This window comes from Oncorhynchus tshawytscha, linkage group LG12 (genome assembly GCF_018296145.1).
Source record: "Oncorhynchus tshawytscha isolate Ot180627B linkage group LG12, Otsh_v2.0, whole genome shotgun sequence".
Lineage (NCBI taxonomy): Eukaryota > Metazoa > Chordata > Actinopteri > Salmoniformes > Salmonidae > Oncorhynchus > Oncorhynchus tshawytscha.
In genome coordinates, this window is record NC_056440.1 from 14,141,059 (window position 1) to 14,164,401 (window position 23,343).

At 45.2% G+C, this 23,343-nt stretch overlaps 1 protein-coding gene across 3 annotated transcripts in view; it reads left to right on the plus strand.

Annotated features, from left to right (window-relative positions):
* The window catches only part of LOC112245969 (ATP-binding cassette sub-family A member 2), a 143,907-nt gene that overhangs the window by 107,454 nt on the left and 13,110 nt on the right, over positions 1-23,343 (plus strand). For 2 of the 3 annotated variants that reach the window (XM_042331375.1, XM_042331376.1), the window contains 21 exons: positions 320-532; positions 1,816-2,012; positions 5,302-5,475; positions 6,993-7,222; positions 7,398-7,518; positions 10,483-10,562; positions 11,245-11,482; positions 12,413-12,637; positions 12,956-13,058; positions 13,299-13,624; positions 13,885-14,098; positions 14,409-14,514; positions 14,798-14,909; positions 15,223-15,283; positions 15,959-16,133; positions 20,181-20,296; positions 21,339-21,486; positions 21,726-21,849; positions 22,037-22,169; positions 22,480-22,600; positions 22,803-22,981. In XM_042331375.1, coding sequence (XP_042187309.1) covers positions 320-532; positions 1,816-2,012; positions 5,302-5,475; positions 6,993-7,222; positions 7,398-7,518; positions 10,483-10,562; positions 11,245-11,482; positions 12,413-12,637; positions 12,956-13,058; positions 13,299-13,624; positions 13,885-14,098; positions 14,409-14,514; positions 14,798-14,909; positions 15,223-15,283; positions 15,959-16,133; positions 20,181-20,296; positions 21,339-21,486; positions 21,726-21,849; positions 22,037-22,169; positions 22,480-22,600; positions 22,803-22,981 — 3,396 coding nt within the window. The remainder of the gene's footprint in view (positions 1-319; positions 533-1,815; positions 2,013-5,301; positions 5,476-6,992; positions 7,223-7,397; positions 7,519-10,482; positions 10,563-11,244; positions 11,483-12,412; positions 12,638-12,955; positions 13,059-13,298; positions 13,625-13,884; positions 14,099-14,408; positions 14,515-14,797; positions 14,910-15,222; positions 15,284-15,958; positions 16,134-20,180; positions 20,297-21,338; positions 21,487-21,725; positions 21,850-22,036; positions 22,170-22,479; positions 22,601-22,802; positions 22,982-23,343) is intronic. The other variant, XM_042331377.1, reaches the window with a different exon arrangement.

Genomic DNA, 23,343 nt, shown 5'->3' on the forward strand with positions numbered 1-23,343 from the left:
GTTGTGTTGTGTTTACGTGTGGATTCACAGAAGGAGAGAGAGAGGTTTGTGTTGTATGTTTTGGTAAGACTGTGTTTCAAGGGGTTTTCTTCAACCACTATTTTTAAAAGATGGTCATGCAATGATGAATTCTAAACAGGCCATACATAATGTTGGCCATAACTTTCCCATAATCTTCCCATAACATTCCCATAACATCCCCATAACGTCCCCAAAATGGCCTTCAAATACATTGTAACATTTGTTTTCTGTGTCCATTTCTTCCCTCTAGAATGAACCCTATCAATAACTACCATTAGTTTTCTGCTACCGTCCCCAGGTCTATTCTGACAGGTCTGTTCCCGCCCACCTCGGGCTCAGCCACCATCTACGGCCATGACATCCGTACTGACATGGAGCGTATCAGGCAGAACCTGGGTATGTGTCCCCAGCACAACGTGCTCTTTGACAAGCTCAGTGTGGAGGAGCACCTGTGGTTCTACTCCAAACTCAAAGGCATGGCCGAGGAGGACATCCGCAAGGAGATGGACAAGTATGTCACATCCCATTTTTATTGTTTAACCAAATTAAAGACCCTAAGGTGTTAAATTATCAACATGGCATTAGATAGATTAGGATAAAAGCTTATATCTTCATATTGAAGGGTAGAAATGGTATATATAATTACAGCAAGGTCGAAATTGTGGTGTAGAATTTGGGGGGGATGAACAGTAGACGGGGGTCCAGGGGTCCTCCCCCGTAATTTTTGGAGACATTTTAAAACGCATTTCCTGCATTTCTACATGACTTATTATGCCTCTTGATGGTTATTTTGAGGGGTATATGGAGGGGTATTTTGAAATATAAGTTGAAGAATAATTCATCACATCATTATTTCAAGGCAAATATTAAAAAGACTCAAAAGATGAAGAGTTGTTTTATAATTGGAGTTCGCCTACCTTGTGCCCAGTCCACTTTTTTTTCCTATAATAATTGAGTGTGAACATACCATGAACAAAGACTGATGCATGTGTCATTGAATGTTGATCCCGAGTCTGTCTCCAGACCGTATTCTGTCAGCTTCCACTCGGTCATTCTGAAAGTCTTTCTTCTAATGACAGAAGCACAGATGATGTAATACTGTTTTGGTGCGTTCGTTTTACCCTGCCAGGGTAAATCGTTAAACTCGATGGAGCAGCCCCCAAAAATATTCCAGCCAGCGGAAAAAATAGAATGATTGACAGCTATCTGTCCTGATAAGCATGGGGGGGGTGCCCAAAGGTGGCCAATCATATTTCATTGGGGTCTTGTGCCAACACCCCCTCGTACCACCCCTGACATACATTAGTGGGGGAGGGGCTTGAATAGACGGTGCAGCTGAGCAGGGGAGACGTATTTGGGGCCCCGTAGCACCTACCTTCAGCTAGCTTCCTGCATTTCAACACATTTTGCCATGGGGCAGAGAGAAAATATTCAGTTTTATAATGCTATTCTACACATTTTGTAATGAGACTGAGAGAAATTTGCCATGGGGAAGTAAGAACAATGTGCTTTTTCATAGCTCAATAAATGCTATTCTACACATTTTGCCATGAGGTTGAAAGAACATGTTGCAGTTTTAAAGCAAATTTCTTGCAAATTTGACAAATGTTGGTATTGCTTATGACATGTTCATATGCTATCTGGGGAGCCACTGACCTCCAGGGTGCCCTCCCACCCTGCCATCCCCCATGGTAATTCCGCCTATGAATTACAGGAGCCAGCAGTGATAACTAATCATACCTATCCATATCTCAAAAGAATGTAAATTACAAGGTGCTGTGTGTGTGTTGTCAGGATGATCGAGGATCTGGAGCTGAATAATAAACGGCACAGCCTGGTCCAGACTCTGTCTGGAGGAATGAAACGGAAACTGTCCGTTGCCATAGCGTTTGTGGGCGGCTCCCGGGCAGTCATCCTGGATGAGCCCACGGCGGGTGTCGACCCTTACGCACGCAGAGCCATCTGGGACCTCATCCTCAAGTACAAACAGGGTGAGACATGGGTCAACCTCACACATTAACCCTAACCCTCACAGACTAGCACTCACAACAGGGTGAGACATGGGTCAACCTCACACATTAACCCTAACCCACTAGCACTCACAACAGACACTAGCACTCAAAACAGGGTGAGACATGGGTCAACCTCACACACTACAGTGCACTACTTTTGACCTAGTGTAACCCTGTCCCCCATACAGTGCTCTACTTTTGACCTAGTGAAACCCTGTCCCCTATAGAGTGCTCTACTTTAGACCTAGTGAAACCCTGTCCCCTATACAGTGCTCTACTTTAGACCTAGTGAAACCCTGTCCCCTATAGAGTGCTCTACTTTAGACCTAGTGAAACCCTGTTTCCTATAGAGTGCTCTACTTTAGACCTAATGTAACCCTGTCCCCTATACAGTGCTCTACTTTAGACCTAGTGAAACCCTGTTTCCTATAGAGTGCTCTACTTTAGACCTAGTGTAACCCTGTCCCCTATACAGTGCTCTACTTTAGACCTAGTGAAACCCTGTCCCCTATACAGTGCTCTACTTTAGACCTAGTGTCACCCTGTCCCCTATAGAGTGCTCTACTTTAGACCTAGTGAAACCCTGTCCCCTATACAGTGCTCTACTTTTGACCGAGTGAAACCCTGTCCCCTATAGTGTGCTCTACTTTAGACCTAGTGAAACCCTGTCCCCTATACAGTGCTCTACTTTAGACCTAGTGAAACCCTGTCCCCTATAGAGTGCTCTACTTTAGACCTAGTGAAACCCTGTCCCCTATACAGTGCTCTACTTTAGACCTAGTGAAACCCTGTCCCCTATAGAGTGCTCTACTTTAGACCTAGTGAAACCCTGTCCCCTATACAGTGCTCTACTTTTGACCTAGTGAAACCCTGTCCCCTATACTGTGCTCTACTTTAGACCTAGTGAAACCCTGTCCCCTATAGAGTGCTCTACTTTAGACCGAGTGTCACCCTGTCCCCTAGTGTGAAACCCTGTCCCTATAGTGTGCTCTACTTTAGACCTAGTGAAACCCTGTCCCCTATAGTGTGCTCTACTTTAGACCTAGTGAAACCCTGTCCCCTATAGAGTGCTCTACTTTAGACCTAGTGAAACCCTGTCCCCTATACAGTGCTCTACTTTTGACCTAGTGAAACCCTGTCCCCTATAGTGCTCTACTTTAGACCTAGTGAAACCCTGTCCCCTATACAGTGCTCTTCTTTAGACCTAGTGAAACCCTGTCCCCTATAGAGTGCTCTACTTTAGACCGAGTGTCACCCTGTCCCCTATAGAGTGCTCTACTTTAGACCTAGTGAAACCCTGTTTCCTATAGTGTGCTCTACTTTAGACCTAGTGTAACCCTGTCCCCTATATAGTGCTCTACTTTAGACCTAGTGAAACCCTGTCCCCTATACAGTGCTCTACTTTAGACCTAGTGAAACCCTGTCCCCTATACAGTGCTCTACTTTTGACCTAGTGAAACCCTGTCCCCTATACAGTGCTCTACTTTAGACCTAGTGAAACCCTGTCCCCTATAGAGTGCTCTACTTTAGACCGAGTGTCACCCTGTCCCCTATAGAGTGCTCTACTTTAGACCTAGTGAAACCCTGTTTCCTATAGTGTGCTCTACTTTAGACCTAGTGAAACCCTGTCCCCTATAGTGTGCTCTACTTTAGACCTAGTGAAACCCTGTCCCCTATACAGTGCTCTACTTTAGACCTAGTGAAACCCTGTCCCCTATACAGTGCTCTACTTTAGACCTAGTGAAACCCTGTCCCCTATAGAGTGCTCTATTTTACACCTAGTGAAACCCTGTCCCCTATACAGTGCTCTACTTTAGACCGAGTGTCACCCTGTCCCCTATAGAGTGCTCTACTTTAGACCTAGTGAAACCCTGTTTCCTATAGTGTGCTCTACTTTAGACCTAGTGTAACCCTGTCCCCTATACAGTGCTCTACTTTAGACCTAGTGAAACCCTGTCCCCTATAGAGTGCTCTACTTTAGACCTAGTGAAACCCTGTCCCCTATACAGTGCTCTACTTTTGACCTAGTGAAACCCTGTCCCCTATAGTGTGCTCTACTTTAGACCTAGTGAAACCCTGTCCCCTATACAGTGCTCTTCTTTAGACCTAGTGAAACCCTGTCCCCTATAGAGTGCTCTACTTTAGACCGAGTGTCACCCTGTCCCCTATAGAGTGCTCTACTTTAGACCTAGTGAAACCCTGTTTCCTATAGTGTGCTCTACTTTAGACCTAGTGTAACCCTGTCCCCTATACAGTGCTCTACTTTAGACCTAGTGAAACCCTGTCCCATATAGAGTGCTCTACTTTAGACCTAGTTAAACCCTGTCCCCTATAGAGTGCTCTACTTTAGACCTAGTGAAACCCTGTCCCCTATACAGTGCTCTACTTTAGACCTAGTGAAACCCTGTTTCCTATAGTGTGCCTACTTTAGACCTAGTGTAACCCTGTCCCCTATATAGTGCTCTACTTTAGACCTAGTGAAACCCTGTCCCCTATACAGTGCTCTACTTTAGACCTAGTGTCACCCTGTCCCCTATATACAGTGCTCTACTTTAGACCTAGTGAAACCCTGTCCCCTATACAGTGCTCTTCTTTAGACCTAGTGAAACCCTGTCCCCTATAGAGTGCTCTACTTTAGACCTAGTGTAACCCTGTCCCCTATACAGTGCTCTACTTTACACCTAGTGAAACCCTGTCCCCTATACAGTGCTCTACTTTAGACCTAGTGAAACCCTGTCCCCTATACAGTGCTCTACTTTAGACCTAGTGAAACCCTGTCCCCTATACAGTGCTCTACTTTAGACCTAGTGAAACCCTGTTTCCTATAGAGTGCTCTACTTTAGACCTAGTGTAACCCTGTCCCCTATACAGTGCTCTACTTTAGACCTAGTGAAACCCTGTCCCCTATACAGTGCTCTACTTTAGACCTAGTGTCACCCTGTCCCCTATACAGTGCTCTACTTTTGACCTAGTGTCACCCTGTTCCCTATAGTGTGCTCTACTTTAGACCTAGTGAAACCCTGTCCCCTATACAGTGCTCTACTTTTGACCTAGTGTCACCCTGTTCCCTATACTGTGCTCTACTTTAGACCTAGTGTCACCCTGTCCCCTATACAGTGCTCTACTTTTGACCTAGTGTCACCCTGTTCCCTATAGTGTGCACTACTACCATAAGGTCCTGTCAAATCTTCTCACACTAACACACAAAATGATGCATTGACACATTTTGATGTATATTGAAAGTACATTTTTTGAACTGTGTTTCAAGGCCGCACCATCCTGCTGTCCACCCACCACATGGATGAGGCTGACCTGTTAGGAGACCGCATAGCCATCATCTCCCATGGGAAACTCAAGTGCTGCGGCTCCCCACTCTTTCTCAAGAGCACCTACGGAGACGGCTACAAACTCACCCTGGTCAAGAAACAGAGTGAGAGCGGCGGTGGGTCTTTCTTTCCTCGCGTGTGTGTGTGTGTCTTTTGTATTTTCTCACCAGCTGTCAGACGTATTCACTTTCTCTATCCAAGTCTTTTTACATTTAGGGGAGAGTGGGGTAACTTGAGCAATTTTTAAAAAACATTCGGCATCACTCCGCCAAGGGAAATATAAACTATAAAGCAAAAAAAGAAACTGCGCTGGGGGGAATGTCCGGGAATCCTCACCCTACGATCCAACAGGTCCGAGACTTGCTCAATGGGATTGAGATCTGGGCTCTTCGCTGACCATGGCAGAACACTGACATTCCTGTCTTGCAGGAAATCACACACAGAACGAGCAGTATGGCTGGTGGCATTGTCATGCTGGAGGGTCATGTCAGGATGAGCCTGCAGGAAGGGTACCACATGAGAGTGGAGGATGTCTTCCCTGTAATGCACAGCGTTGAGATTGCCTGCAATGACAACAAGCTCAGTCCGATGATGCTGTGACACACCGCCCCCAGACCATGACGGACCCTCCAGAGTACAGGCCTCAGTGTAACGCTCATTCCTTCGACGATAAACGCAAATCCGCATGCCCCATGGCCAATGGCTCAACTTACTCTAATGCAAACATTTTGACTGTATTAGCCCACAGAGCTACAAGGATGCACTTTTATGCTATGTTTAGGACCTCATATTGGAGCTTATTGAGACCCCAACTTATGTATAGAATAATTTAAAAAGTATCTACTTTGGTTTAGATACAAGCATCATGAAACCTCTAACACAATAACTTATTTTTACTTAGTGAAAATCCATTTTTTGGACCTAACTTTACTTACCACTTTTTCCAAGTGGTTTCTTCCATGAAATGATGACCCCATCCTAAATTGTTTTTTTGTGTGTTATGGTTTCCTCGAAAACAAGGGTGGTTCAACTTACCCTGTCGGCTCAACTTACCCCACTCTCCCCTATTGCTTGTTCATATTTTGCCTCTAAAGTCTCTCTGCCCTCTACTTTTCCTGCTGCCTCCTTATTCTCCTTGTCCTCCCTCCCTCCATCCATAATGCTGTGTGTTTTATTCTCCTTGTCCTCCCTCCATCCATAATGCTGTGTGTTTTATTCTCCTTGTCCTCCCTCCATCCATAATGCTGTGTGTTTTATTCTCCTTGTCCTCCCTCCATCCATAATGCTGTGTGTTTTATTCTCCTTGTCCTCCCTCCATCCATAATGCTGTGTGTTTTATTCTCCTTGTTCTCCCTCCATCCATAATGCTGTGTGTTTTATTCTCCTTATCCTCCCTCCATCCATAATGCTGTGTGTTTTATTCTCCTTGTCCTCCCTCCATCCATAATGCTGTGTGTTTTATTCTCCTTGTCCTCCCTCCATCCATAATGCTGTGTGTTTTATTCTCCTTATCCTCCCTCCATCCATAATGCTGTGTGTTTTATTCTCCTTGTCCTCCCTCCATCCATAATGCTGTGTGTTTTATTCTCCTTATCCTCCCTCCATCCATAATGCTGTGTGTTTGTGCCTCCAGACCAGGTCACCCAGCCTCCATTCTTCCTGTCTCCCTGCTCCTCCTCCTCCCTGTCTCCCTCCTCCTCCCTGTCCCCCTCCTCCCTGTCTCCCTGCTCGGAGGCCCGGGTCACCAAGTTCATCCGTCAGTTCGTGGGGTCCTGTCTGCTGGTGTCTGACTCCAACACTGAGCTGTCCTATGTGCTGCCTTCGGAGGCTGTCAAGAAGGGCTGCTTTGAGAGGCTCTTTCAGGTAGACACTTCGACACAGACACAAACACAGACCTAGAGATGAAGGCACAAAGTCAAATAGAGAGAGACAAACAGGCAGGTACTCACTCAGACACAGAAAGACAGGGTTCCAAATGGCACCCTATTCCCTTTATAGTGCACTACTTTCAACCACAGCCCATATTCCCTATTCCCAGGCGTTAGAGCAGAGTCTGGACCTCCTGGCTCTGACCAGCTTCGGGGTGATGGACACCACTCTGGAAGAGGTCTTCCTCAAGGTGTCAGAGGAGGACCAGTCCCTGGAGAACAGTGATGCTGGTGAGTACATTCAAAATGGCTGCCAATCCAATCCACTCATTATGGTATCATTGACTTGAATAGGGATTCCCATTCTAGTGATTCTATGAGACCAAATCCCAGTGTGTCTGTCTGCGGCTACACGGATCAATAAAGTTGTTTATAGAAGGGCTTCAGTACATTAATTACATGAATTTCCTTTCTGCTGAGCATGCAGTGAAGTGTCTGAGTTGCCGGAAGTTAAATGCTGATATAGACTTTTCACACATTATCTACACTACATGACCAGAAGTATGTCGACACCTGCTCGTCGAACATCTCATTCCAAAATCATGGGCATTAATATGGACCTGGTCCGCCCTTTGCTGCTATAACAGCCTCCACTTTTCTGGGAAGTCTTTCCACTAGATGTTGGAACATTGCTACGGGGACTTTCTTCCATTCAGCCACAAGAGCATTAGTGAGGTTGGGCACTGATGTTGGATGATTAGGCCTGGCTCACAGTCGGCGTTACAATTCATCCCAAAGGTGTTTGATTGGGTTGAGGTCAGGGCTCTGTGCAGGCCAGTCAAGTTCTTCCACACTGACCTCGACATACCATTTCTGTATGAACCTCGCTTTGAGCATGGGGGAATTGCCATGCTGAAACAGAAAAGTGCCTTCCCCAAACTGTTGACACAAAGTTGGAAACACAGAATCGGCTAGAATGTCATTGTATGCTATAGCATTAAGATTCGCCTACACTGGAACTAAGCGACCTAGCCCGAACCATGAAAACCAGCCTCAAACCATTATTCCTCATCCACCAAACTTTACAGTTGTCAATGTGCATTGGGGCAGGTAGCGTTCTCCAGGCATCCGCCAGATGGTGAAGCGGGATTAATCACTCCAGAGAACACGTTTCCATTGCTCCATGGAAACCCATTTCATGAAGCTCCTGACAAACAGTTATTGTGCTGTTGCTTTCAGAGGCAGTTTCAAACTTGGTAGTGAGTGTAGCAACTGAGGACAGATGATATTTATGAGATACGCATTTCACTTTCATTTTGTGTGACCTACAACTTCACTTCTGAGCTGTTGTTGCTCCTAGACGTTTCCACTTCACAATAAGAGCACTTACAGTTGACCGGGGCAGCTCTAGCATGGCAGAAATTTGACAAACTGACTAGTTGGAAAGTGGTGTCTAATGATTGGTACAGTTGAAGCCGTAAGTTTACATATACCTTAGCTAAATACATTTAAACTCAGTTTTTCACAATTCCTGACATTTAATCCCAGTAAAAATTCCCTGTTTTAGGTCAGTTAGGATCACCACTTTATTTTAAGAATGTGAAATGTCAGAATAATGGTAGAGAGAATGATTTATTTCAGCTTTTATTTCTTTCATCACATTCCCAGTGGGTCAGAAGTTTACATACACTCAATTAGTATTTGGTAGCATTGCCTTTAAATGGTTTAACTTGGGTACCCTTCCACAAGCTTCCCACAATAAGTTGGGTGAATTTTAGCCCATTCCTCCTGACAGAGCTGGTGTAACTGAGTCAGGTTTGTAAGCCTCCTTGCTCGCACACACTTTTTCAGTTCTGCCCACAAATTGTCTATAGGATTGAGATCGGGGCTTTGTGATGGCCACTCCAATACCTTGACTTTGTTGTTTTTATGCCATTTTACCACAACTTTGGAAGTATGCTTGGGGTCATTGTCCATTTGGAAGACCCATTTGCGACAAAGCTGTAACTTCCTGACTGATGTCTTGAGATGTTGCTTCAAAATATCCACATAATTTTCATTCCTCATGATGCCATCTATTTTGTGAAGTGCACCAGTCCCTCCTGCAGCAAAGCACCCCCACAACATGAGTGCTTCACGGATGGGATGGTGTTCTTCGGCTTGCAAGCCTCCCCCTTTTTCCTCCAAACATTATGATGGTCATTTGTTTCATCAGACCAGAGGACATTTCTCCAAAAAGTATGATCTTCGTCCCCATATGCAGTTGCAAACTGTAGTCTGGCTTTTTATGTCTGTTTTGGAGCAGTGGCTTCTTTCTTGCCGATATAGGACTCGTTTTTACTGTGGATATAGATACTTTTGTACCTGTTTCCTCCAGCATCTTCACAAGGTACTTTGCTGTAGTTCTGGGATTGATTTGCACTTTTCGCACCAAAGTACGTTCATCTCTAGGAAACACAACGCGTCTCCTTCCTGAGCGGTATGACGGCTGCGGGGTCCCATGGTGTTTATCCTTGCGTACTATTGTTTGTACAGATGAACGTGGTACCTTCGGGCGTTTGGAAATTGCTCCCAAGGATGAACCAGACTTGTGGAGGTCTATCATTTTTTTCTGAGGTTTTGGCTGACTTGTTTTGATTTTCCCATGATGTCAAGCAAAGAGCCATGAAGGTAGGCCTTGAAATACATTCCCAGGTACACCTCCAATTGACTCAAATTATGTCAGTTAGATAATCAGAAGCTTCTAAAGCCATAGCATCATTTTCTGGAATTTGATGTTTAAAGGCACAGTCAACTTAGTGTATGTAAACTTCTGACCCACTGGAATTGTGATACAGTGAATTATAAGTGAAATAATCCGTCTGTAAACAATTGTTGGAAAAATTACTTGTGTCGTGCACAACGGAGATGTCCTAACAGACTTGCCTAAACTATAGTTTGTTATCAAGAAATTTGTGGAGTGGTTGAAAAACGAGTTTTAATGACTCCAACCTAAGTGTATGTAAACTTCTGACTTCAACTGTACTTTGAAAGTCACTTAGCTCTACAGTTAGGCAATTCTACTGTCATGGAGATTGCATGGCATGGCTGTGTGCTCGATTTTATACACCTGTCAGCAACGGATGGGGCTGAAATAGCCAAATCCACTATTTTGAAGGGGTGTCCACATACTTTTGTATCTATAGTGTATTTAGTCTTGAGTGTTGGTGTTGCAACTCTCTTTAAATGTTAATCATGATCGCTCTCTCCTCCCAGACATGAAGGATTCCCCGGGCGGTAGCTCAATGGGGAAGCCTGCTGCTGCGGTGGTGGGTCTGGGGGCCTCTGGGCCGCAGGTAGGGATGAGTTCAACACTACTTTTTTCAGAATCAATTACTTGATGGTTGCAAAACAGACAAATGTTAATATACTTTAATTCAGATCTCTAGAGATCCAGAATATCACAAATTAGTTTTTTTATAATATTTAAAATTCCAACATTTTCTAATTGATAGAGACACCCTTGAATGACTAATTAATTAATTGATTTGTCTAACTTACCCATCCCTCATCCCTTCGATAGACTTCTGTCCTGTCCAGGGGGTGTACTTGTACATCAAGCTGCCTCACGCTACAGAAACATGAAATAGGCTCCTGCTCTATTGGCCGTTCTGGTTCAGAATGTTTATTTATTTGACTTTATCCCTATCTGCAGGGTGATGGCACGGGGCTCCTGCTCTATTGGTCGTTCTGGTTCAGAATGTTTATTTATTTGACTTTATCCCTATCTGCAGGGTGATGGCCCGGGGCTCCTGCTCTATTGGCCGTTCTGGTTCAGAATGTTTATTTATTTGACTTTATCCCTATCTGCAGGGTGATGGCCCGGGGCTCCTGCTCTATTGGCCGTTCTGGTTCAGAATGTTTATTTATTTGACTTTATCCCTATCCGCAGGGTGATGGCCCAGGGCTGGGGGCTCCTGCTCTATTGGTCGTTCTCGTTCAGAATGTTTATTTTTTTTACTTTATCCCTATCCGCAGGGTGATGGCCCGGGGCCGGGGGCTCCTGCAGGAGGCAGCAGCAGTGTGCTGAGACCAGGGGTAGAGCTCAGTAACCTGGTAAACTGCTCCAGGCTCAGCCAGAGTCAGTCGTCCCTGCGCTCATCCTCCTCCCTGGGGTCCGTGCGGGGAGACGAGGGGGGGCTCTACACAGACTTCTATGGAGACTACTGCCCCCTCTTCGACAACGGACAAGACCCTGACTCTACCAGCCTGACGGGTAAGAGAGGATCGATCCCAGCCCTCATAATCCCTTAGACTGAGTAGCGTACCACTGTTATGTCATATGATAGACTGAATAAGATAGAGAGGGTGTAACTCAGTGAAAAACATTATTACCTTCATTATATTTACCCAGAGAGGTTATTAAGAACTGGGGTTAAAAACTACCGGTAATTTACCAAAGTTACCAGAATCTATGGTAATTTAGGTAATTTATACTTGAATAACTTCTTAAAAATTGAATTAATATACAGGTATTATTGGTTTTGTTTTTTATATCTGTGTCCATATTGTCCTTGACTTTCTTGTAGACCATTTGGTTCAAGAGAAAATAACCTAATTAATGAAAATTATTTTCAATGAACTCTGCAACTCTATTGTCTTTTTTTCACTACAGCCACCAGTTTACCCCCAAAACACTCACAAACATTGTAAAAAATATGTAAATTATATTTCATGCTGAAACCTTCATATTAAACACCAATGGTAACTTGATGGTTTATATTTAGGATAATCTTTTTCAGCTTTGTCATTTAAAATCCTTAAAAATCATCTTCTTAGATTGTTATCTATATATAATTTTTTACATGTGTTAAGGCCACACAGAGGGCCAAATATACAGTAATTACAGATACCAGTGATAATCTGAAGTACCCAAAAAGGCCACAAGATGTCATGTAATAAAATTCCACATATTTCTTGAAAGTTACATTTCTGGTAGTTTACTGATTAACATTTTCCAGTAATATGCTCTCCCTTTGCAACACTATTAAGAACACAAGAACACATGATATTTTACCACATCAACCAATGAAATGGTGCAATGAAATACAGTGTGGTTGGATGAGCTAATGAGGGTATGTTACTCCATTGTGTGAGATGATTTTAGACTTTGTTCATTTGTCTCTCCATGTCTCTGTGTATCTAGCGGAAGCGGATGAGACCTCTGGCCCTGAGCAGCCTGTGGTCCTGGAGGACCAGGGCAGCTTCAAGCTGGAGGGTTGGTGGCTGAAGCTACGTCAATTCCATGGCCTCATCGTGAAGAGGTTCCACTGTGCCAAGAGGAACACCAAGGGTCTTTTCTCTCAGATCCTGCTGCCTGCATTCTTCGTCTGTGTGGCCATGACCGTAGCCCTGTCTGTGCCTTCCATCGGTGAGGACAACTATATTTTACATTCATATTTTAGTCATGTAGCAGAACTTCTTATCTAGAGCGACTTACAGTCACTGCACTCAACTAAGTTTTAGAAGGGAAAAAAACACCCACAACAGTTATTGCAAGTCGACTCTTCTTCAAAATAGCCACGTTCAGCAGAGTCAGCCAGGAAGACAAAAAGCAAGTGCATGTGTGAATGCAAGAAAGACACTTTTTCTCAACTTCAACTAGCTACAGTTGAAGTTCAAATGGACTTGGCTGTTTGTCAGTGTTTGTAGGTTGTCTTTATGTGATCTCTGTTCTTGTGTTCTTCAGGAGATCTGCCACCATTGGTCTTGTCTCCATCCCAGTACCACAACTACACCCAGCCTCGTGGCAACTTCATACCCTACGCCAACGAAGACCGCCCACAGTACAGGTCAGACAGACATGGAGTAGGATGCCCTATGTCACTCATTACCATCATGACAGCATATACACAATGTGAATGCATTTTTACACATCCCAAATAATATCATTCCTTCTGACAACTAGCATTATTCTTTCATTTATCTTATCTCATAATGCATAAAATCATTAGTCCAAATCTACAGGCCACCAATGTTGTAAAGCTGGTGTTTGTAACTTTACAACAGCCTCCTGTTCTTCCTCTCCTCAGCAGTAAACTGTCCCCAGACGCCAGCCCTCAGAAGATCGCCAACACGCTCCGTCTGCCTTCTGGCGTGGGCGCCACCTGCGTCCTCAAAACGCCCTTCAACAGCACCCTGGACCAGCTGGCACAGACGCTCAACCCCAGTGCCAACAACTCCAAAACCCTAGCTGCCCGCTACTTTGACTCCATGTGTCTGGATTCCTTCACCCAGGGAGTGCCCCTGTCCAACTTCGTACCCCCTCCCCCCTCGCCAGCCCCCTCAGATGACCCCGACCCTCGTTTTGAGGATAGACTGTGGAACTTCACTGCTGCCACTCTTACCACTGTACGGGGTAAGTCTCTGTCAGGCTCAGGTGGTAAAGGATAAAGGATATGTTTGCTACTTTATATGTACTGTATGTAGGCAAATGTTTTAGCTATCATATCAATATATTATTTAATTACACTATCACAATATATTACTTTATTTTATGATGTCTCGTCTCACAATTATAGCTACAGAGTCCTGTGTGGGCCATTCTGGTTGAAACAAGGCTGTCCTGTACAGTAGCCTCCCTAACAATCCTGCCCCCTATACTGTGTGTGTCCTCAGAAACAGTGACCTCTCCCCCCACCTTGCCTCTGTCTATCCGGGAGCCGGTTCGTTGTATCTGCTCCATGCAGGGGACGGGCTTCTCCTGCCCCAGTGGGGTCGGGGGGCGGCCGCCCCTTATGAAGGTGGTCACTGGGGACATTCTGGTGGACATCACCGGGCGCAACGTGTCAGAGTACCTCCTCTACACCTCTGACAGACTGCGCCTGCACAGGTAACACACTCATACATGGGCTTAGACTCACACACACACACGCACACGCACACGCACACACACACACACACACACACACACACACACACACACACACACACACACACACACACACACACACATACACACACACACACATACGCACACGCACACACATACACACACACATACACACACAACACGCACACGCACACACACACACACACACACACAGGGAAAGAGGGGGAGAGGTATGGAATCTATCCAATTGTCTTTTTTCTTTCTCTCTCTTTCCATTTCTGTTTCTTATTTTTTCTCTCTCTCTCTCTAGATATGGAGGACTCACTGTAGGCAACATACAGAAATCAGTCCCAGCATCCTTTGGGAAAAATAATCCGCCCATGGTTCGCAAAATAGCCGTGCGCAGATCAGCTCAGGTGAGCAGAAGGCCATTTTCTTAAAGGGACAGGATACGTCCCAAATGGCACCCTATTCCCTAAACATTGCACCAATTTTGACCTGGGCCTTGGTCAAAAGAAGTGCTCTATAAAGGGAATAAGGTGCCACTTGAGACACAACTTTGGTGTCAGTTTGATGTTATTTTTTGTTGCTGTATTTTATTAGGATCCCCATTAGCTGTTGGGGTCCAGGGTCATTATAACACTTAGCTATTTGTGCTGCTCTGTCATTGTCAGTGACAGACTTGTCCCCTACCAATAGGTGCTGTACAATAATAAAGGGTACCACAGCATGCCAACCTATCTCAATGTCCTCAACAACGCCATCCTGCGCGCCAATCTGCCTCCAGGCAAGGGCAACCCTGCTGCATACGGTGAGAGAGGCTCCCTATACATACTTCGAAGCATAATATTACCTGGGGTATATGGGGTTCTGTTAGCCTGTTCCCAGATCTGTTTGTGTTCTTGCCAAGTCAATTGATTTCATTGTCAAGCCAAACATGTGAGGGACAGAGAGTTGGTATAATAGCACAAACAGACTTGCACTCATGCTAAGATTCTGTGAATTGAGTATCTATTTATGTGAACATGTATGTCCAAGGTTCCTTAATATCTGGGGATCTTATATGGGATTGTACAGTATCTGCCCCCATCTAACCCCTCTTCTTGATGTGTTTGGGCTCACAGGAATCACCCTGACCAACCACCCTATGAACCGTACCAGTGCAAGGCTCTCTTTGGACTACCTGTAAGAATCAATGTATCCAGTTGATGAATATTACACTGTGGCATATCTCTGAAAAGAACTGTCTTACCAAGGCTGTGTCCCAAACGGTACCCTATTCCCTATATATAATGCACTAAATTTAACCAGATCCCTGTGGGCTTTTTGACCAGATCCCTATGGGCCTTAAGACCAGATCCCTGTGTGCCTTTTGACCAGATCCCTGTGTGCCTTTTGACCAGATCCCTGTGGGCCTTTTAACCAGATCCCTATGGGCCTTTTAACCAGATCCCTGCAGGCCTTTTAACCAGATCCCTGTGGGCCTTTTGACCAGATCCCTGTGCGCCTTTTGACCAGATCCCTGTGGGTCTTTTGACCAGATCCCTATGGGCCCTGGTCGAAAGTAGTGCACTATAAAGGGCCCTCAACTGAGTCTCAAAGACAGTTCTACTGATCTTTTTAATTGTTCCCCTCTAATCAGGGACTGATTTAGACCTGGGAACTGATTTAGACCTGGGAACTGATTTAGACCTGGGAACTGATTTAGCCCTGAGATACCAGGTGGGTGCAACTAATGATCAGGTAGAAGAAGAAAGCGGCAGGCTCCAGACCTCAGGGTGTAAGCGTTGAATACCCCTGATATAGGGTGCCATTTGAGACTCACTCACTGTCTTACTAGGTCTCTGTTTGTCCCTCCAGGCTCCAGGGCACTGATGTGGTGATAGCCATCTTCATCATCGTGGCCATGTCCTTTGTACCAGCCAGCTTTGTGGTCTTCCTAGTGGCAGAAAAGTCTACCAAGGCGAAGCACCTGCAGTTTGTCTCTGGATGTGACCCAGTCATCTACTGGCTGGCCAACTATGTATGGGACATGGTAAGAGGGGGTGGGGTGGAGTGTGTCTGTGTGTGTGTGTGGGTGGGTGAGGGAGAAACTATTTGATCCTGTCACGGCTGTCGTAGGAAGAATAAGGTGAGGACCAATGCGCAGCGTGGTACGTGTTCATCTTTTTAATAAAGTAAACTGAACACTGAATAACAAAACAACAAAGAAACAACCGGAACAGTTCTGTCTGGTGTAGACACACAAAGACTGAAAACAACCGGAATAGTTCTGTCTGGTGTAGACACACAAAGACTGAAAACAACCGGAACAGTTCTGTCTGATGTAGACACACAAAGACTGGAAACAACCAGAACAGTTCTGTCTGCTGTAGACACACAAAGACTGAAAACAACCGGAACAGTTCTGTCTGATGTAGACACACAAAGACTGGAAACAACCGGAACAGTTCTGTCTGGTGTAGACACACAAAGACTGGAAACAACCAGAGCAGTTCTGTCTGGTGTAGACACACAAAGACTGAAAACAACCAGAGCAGTTCTGTCTGGTGTAGACACACAAAGACTGAAAACAACCAGAACAGTTCTGTCTGGTGTAGACACACAAAGACTGAAAACAACCGGAACAGTTCTGTCTGGTGTAGACACACAAAGACTGAAAACAACCAGAACAGTTCTGTCTGGTGTAGACACACAAAGACTGAAAACAACCAGAACAGTTCTGTCTGGTGTAGACACACAAAGACTGAAAACAACCAGAGCAGTTCTGTCTGGTGTAGACACACAAAGACTGAAAACAACCGGAACAGTTCTGTCTGCTGTAGACACACAAAGACTGAAAACAACCGGAACAGTTCTGTCTGATGTAGACACACAAAGACTGAAAACAACCGGAACAGTTCTGTCTGGTGTAGACACACAAAGACTGGAAACAACCGGAACAGTTCTGTCTGGTGTAGACACACAAAGACTGAAAACAACCGGAACAGTTCTGTCTGGTGTAGACACACAAAGACTGAAAACAACCGGAACAGTTCTGTCTGGTGTAGACACACAAAGACTGAAAACAACCGGAACAGTTCTGTCTGGTGTAGACACACAAAGACTGAAAACAACCAGAACAGTTCTGTCTGGTGTAGACACACAAAGACTGAAAACAACCAGAACAGTTCTGTCTGCTGTAGACACACAAAGACTGGAAACAACCGGAACAGTTCTGTCTGGTGTAGACACACAAAGACTGGAAACAACCGGAACAGTTCTGTCTGGTGTAGACACACAAAGACTGGAAACAACCGGAACAGTTCTGTCTGGTGTAGACACACAAAGACTGAAAACAACCAGAGCAGTTCTGTCTGGTGTAGACACACAAAGACTGAAAACAACCAGAACAGTTCTGTCTGGTGTAGACACACAAAGACTGAAAACAACCGGAACAGTTCTGTCTGATGTAGACACACAAAGACTGAAAACAACCGGAACAGTTCTGTCTGGTGTAGACACACAAAGACTGAAAACAACCGGAACAGTTCTGTCTGGTGTAGACACACAAAGACTGAAAACAACCGAACAGTTCTGTCTGGTGTAGACACACAAAGACTGAAAACAACCGGAACAGTTCTGTCTGGTGTAGACACACAAAGACTGGAAACAACCGGAACAGTTCTGTCTGGTGTCGACACACAACGACTGAAAACAACCGGAACAGTTCTGTCTGGTGTAGACACACAAAGACTGAAAACAACCCACAAAACACAATGGAAAACAGGCTACCTAAATTATTGTTCTCAATCAGGGACAACGATTGACAGCTGTCTCTGATTGAGAACCATACCAGGCCAAACATAGAAAATCATAGACAAACTAACATAGACAACCCACCCAAATCACGCCCTGACCATACTAAAACAAAAGACAAAACGAAGGAACTAAGGTCAGAACGTGACAGATCCTCGAATATCCAAGGCCTGTGGTCATCTGCCTTTGGCCTAAAAAGCAGGAACGTGGACTTCCCCAAAGAAATCAGAAATACAGACATTGTCATCCTACAAGAAACATGGCATAGAGGAGATGGACCCACTGGTTGCCCTAGGTAACAGGGAGCTGGAAGTCCCATCCACCAAACTACCAGGTGTGAAACAGGGATGGGACTCAGGCAGTATGCTAATTTGGTATAGAGCAGACCTAACTCACTCTATTAAATTAATCAAAACCGGAACATTTCACATTTGGCTAGAAATTCAAAAGGAATTATCTCAACGAAGAAAAATGTCCTCCTGTGTGCTACCTACAGTATATCCCCCCACTAGAATTCCCATACTTTAATGAAGACAGCTTCTCCATCCTGGAGGGGGAAATCAATCATTTCCCGGCCCAGGGACATGTACGAGTCTGTGGCGACCTAAATGCCAGAACTGGGCAAGAACCTGACACCCTCAGCTCACAGTGGGACAAACACCTACCTGGAGGTGACATCATTCCCTCCCCCATATGCCCCATTAGTCACAACTATGACAACATAACCAACAAAAACTCCTGCAGCTCTGTCACATGCTGGGAATGTACATAGTCAATGGTAGGCTTTGAGGGGACTCCTACGGTAGGTACACCTATAGCTCATCTCTTGGCAGTAGTACTGTAGACTACTTTATCACTGACCTCAACCCAGTCTCTCAGAGCGTTCACAGTCAGCCCACTGACACCTGTGTCAGATCACAGCAAAATCACAGTCTACTTGAACAGAGAAATACTCAATCATTAGGCATCAGAGCCAAAGGAACTGAATAATATAGAGAAATGCTATGGATGGAAGGAATGTAGTGTGGAAACCTATCAAAAAACACCAAATAATGCATGCAGAGTAGAATTAGGCTGATACCCACTAATGATCATTATCCAGAAAAGAGCCTTTAAATTCTACAACCACCTAATGGGAAGCTATTCCCAAACCATCCATAACAAAGCCATCACCTACAGAGAGATTCACCTGGGGAAGAGTTCCCTAAGCAAGCTGGTCCTGGGGCTCTGTTCACAAACACAAACACACCCCACAGAGCAGCAGCACAATTAGACCCAAACAAATCATGAGAAAACAAAAATATAATTACTTGACACATTGGAAAGAATTAACAAAAAAACAGAGCAAACTAGAATGCTATTTGGCCCTAAACAGAGAGTACACAGTAGCCGAATATACCTGACCACTGTGACTGACACAAACTTTGACTATGTAAAAGCTTTGACTATGTACAAACTCAGTGAGCATAGACTTGCTATTGAGAAAGGCCATGGCTCTCAAGAGAAGACAGGTTATGTTCACACTGCCCACAAAATGAGGTGGAAACTGAGCTGCACTTCCTAACCTCCTGCCAAATGTATGTCCATATTAGAGACACGTATTGCCCTCAGATTTGACAGACCCACAAAGAATTCAAAAACAAATCCAATTTGTGATAAACTCCCATATCTACTGGGTGAAATACCACAGTGTGCCATCACAGCAGCAAGATTTGTGACCTGTTGCCACAAGAAAAGGACAACCAGTGAAGAACAAACACCACTGTAAATACAACCCATATTTATGTTGATTTATTTTCACTTTTGTGCTTTAACTATTTGCACATAATATGACATTTGAAATGTCTTCATTATTTTGGAAATGTTGTGAGTGTAATGTTAACTGTTATTTTGTATAGTTTATTTCACTTTTGTTTATTATCTACTTCACTTGCTTTGGCAATGTAAACATATGTTTCCCATGCCAATAAAGCCCATAAATTGAAATGTCATTTAATTGAGAGTTAAACCACTGAACAGCTTAATCAGTGTACAGTAGGTGGTAGTTAGTTTTCTACAGTAAACTGGACCCTAGACATTGATGCAACTACAAGGTTAAATCCAGTTTGCTACTGCTTTGCTTTCCACCCTGAACCCCTCCTTGTGGATTGTCATTCTGTCTGTCATCTTCCTGCTTGTGTTGTGTACTATTCACACATAGATGGTTCTATGAATGTTTGAGAGATATTGTGTGTTTGTGGAAGCCAATCTAACTGAAACTCTCCTGTCTCTCGTTGTTTCCTAGCTGAACTACCTGGTGCCAGCCACGTGCTGTGTCCTTATCCTGTTTGTCTTTGACCTTCCTGCGTACACATCCCCAACCAACTTCCCCGCGGTCCTCTCTCTCTTCCTCCTCTACGGGTGAGTGTACTTTACTTACCACACGGCACGGGTTTTCTCTACCCACTCAGTTCATCCCAAATGGCATCCTTTCCCCTATATAGTGCACTATAGGGAATAGTAGTGCAGTATGTAGGGAATATAGTGTTATTTGGGACACACCGTTTCTTGCTTTACTTGTCAAAGCTTGTCAAGAGGAAACCGAGTCGTCACATTCACTAGTGTGTAATGCCACAAGGGGCCCCCTGTGGTGCTGCCGGAGCCATTTCTTCATTTCTATCATCATTTATGACAGAACCTGGGGGGAAAACCATAGACATTGTGCCCTTGATGACATATTTTAAGAACAGTAATGCATTATGCATAACTGTCCTTGACGATATCAAGAAACTGTAATGCATACTTAATGAATATGACCTGTTATATCACTCTGTATCTCTCCCCCCCCTCTCTCTCCTCCCTCTCTTTCTCACCCACCCCTCCCTCTTTTTCTCACTCCACCCCCCCTCTCTCGCCCTCCCTCTCTCTCTCTTTCTCTCCCCACCCACCCCTCCCTCCCTCCCTCTTTCTCTCTCTTTTGCACCCTCCCCTCTCTCGCCCTCCCTCTCTCTCTCTCTCTCTCCCCCTCCCTCTCTCTCTCTCTCTCTCCCCCCTCCTCCCTCCCTCTCTCTCCTCTCCACTCCCTCCCTCTCCCTCCCCCTCCCTTTCTCTCTCTTTTGCACCCTCCCCTCTCTCCCTCTCTCTCTCTCTCCCCCCCTCCCTCCCTCCCTCCCTCTTCGCTCTCTTTCACCCTCCCTCCCTCCCCTCCCTCCCTCCCTCCCTCCCTCCCTCCCTCCCTCCCTTTCCCTCTCTTTCCCTCCCCCCCCTCCCTCCCTCCCTCCCTCCCTCCCTCCCTCCCTCCCTCCCCTCCCTCCCTCCCTCCCTCCCTCCCTCCCTCCCTCCCTCCCTCCCCCTCCCTCCCTCCCTCCCTCCCTCCCTCTCTTTCTCTCTCTTTTGCACCCTCCCCTCTCTCGCCCTCCCCCTCTCTTTCTCTCTCTCTCCCTCCCTCCCTCCCTCCCTCCAGGTGGTCTATAACTCCTGTCATGTACCCTGCCTCCTTCTGGTTCGAGGTGCCCAGCACGGCCTATGTGTTCCTCATAGTCATCAACCTCTTCATAGGAATCACTGCCACTGTAGCCACCTTCCTGCTGCAGCTCTTTGAACATGACAAGGTGTGTTTCTTCCTCTGTTGACGGTATAATAGCAGTTACAGGTTGCAGAGTTCTTGTAACTTTTCCAAAATTCCCAGGTTTCCAAGGAATCACTAAGCAGGAAATATGGAATCCTCCAACCAGGATTTTTAGGAAAGGGAACAGATATGTGCAACCCTACAGCAGTTCCAGCAGTATTGTTATGATTAGATCTAGTATATTTAACATGACTACCTCACACTGCTTTGGTCTCTCTGCAGGATCTGAAACTGGTGAACAGCTACCTAAAGTCCTGTTTCCTTATCTTCCCAAATTACAACCTGGGTCACGGCCTGATGGAAATGGCCTACAACGAATACATCAATGAGTACTATGCTAAAATAGGTGCGGTTATATTCTAAATGCTATTCCAAGTACCTGCAGTACATTTGATATCTGGGCTAATAATGTTTAGTCTATAGCACTTTGAGACTTTGTGTTAAGCAGTTTGGGAAATCTGCTGATGTAAAAAGGGCTTTATAAATAAAAGTAATTGAGAAAGTTTAATCTCTGTTTATTATGTCTCTCTCAGGTCAGTTTGACAAGATCAAGTCTCCATTTGAGTGGGATATTGTGACTCGAGGGCTGGTTGCCATGACAATCGAGGGCTTTGTAGGCTTCTTCATAACCATCCTGTGCCAGTACAATTTCCTCAGGAAACCCTCGTGAGTGTGTGTGTGTGTGTGTGTGTGTGTGTGTCTGTGTGTGTGTGTGTGTGTGTGTGTGTGTGTGTGTGTGTGTGTGTGTGTGTGTGTGTGTGTGTGTGTGTGTGTGTGTGTGTGTCTGTGTCTGTGTGTGTGTGTGTGTGTGTGTGTGTGTGTGTGTGTGTGTATGTGTCTGTGTCTGTGTGTGTGTGTGTGTGTGTGTGTGTCTGTGTCTGTGTGTGTGTGTGTATATATATATATTACACCAAAAAGATCCACTGCAGCGTTCTAGTTCCATGCTGTCCCTGAGGGTGTGTGTGTTTTATAACAGGAGAGTACCAGTCAGCTGCCAGCCCATAGAGGATGATGATGAGGATGTGGCCTCTGAGAGAAGGAGAGTACTGAGAGGAGAAGCTGACAACGACATGCTGAAGATTGACAACCTCACCAAGGTCAGACAGATACAGAGATCCCCTTTATTTAACTCCAAATGGTATCCTATTCCCTATCTAGTGCACCGTAGGGCCCAGTCAAAAGTGGTTCACTAAATAGCCAACAGGGTGCCATTTGAGACCCAGCCCACTCTATTCAAGATCAACAGAGTCTCACAAGGTGTTAATGTTATCAATGAATTCAATGTCCTGTGTCTGTCAGGTGTACAAATCGAGGAAGATGGGGCGTATCTTGGCTGTGGACCGGCTATGTTTGGGCGTGCGTCCTGGGGAGTGTTTCGGCCTCCTGGGTGTGAACGGAGCAGGGAAGACCACCACCTTCAAGATGCTGACTGGAGACGAGAGCACCACGGGAGGAGAGGCCTTCATAGGGGGGAGCAGGTACTTTACATATGCACCGGACCTGCATCCCAAATCGCACCCTATTCCCTTTATAGTGCAATACTTTTGATGGGTCCTGATCAAAAGTAGTGCACTTAATAGGTAACATGGTGCCATTTGGGACATACACCAGATGGGTCTTTAAAGCTGATTTGCCCATTAAAAAAAATGCTCACATGCACCCATCACTTTCATTGATTGTTAGCTTGTGGTGGCTAAAGTTAGCTGAAGTTTGTAGTATCAGAGCCGCTATTCAAAAAGTATCTCAGAGTAGGAGTGCTGATCTGAGATCAGCTTTGCCTTAAAATCCATAGTGAAAAGACTACATGGACAGGGAGGACATGATCCTTGATCAGCGCTCC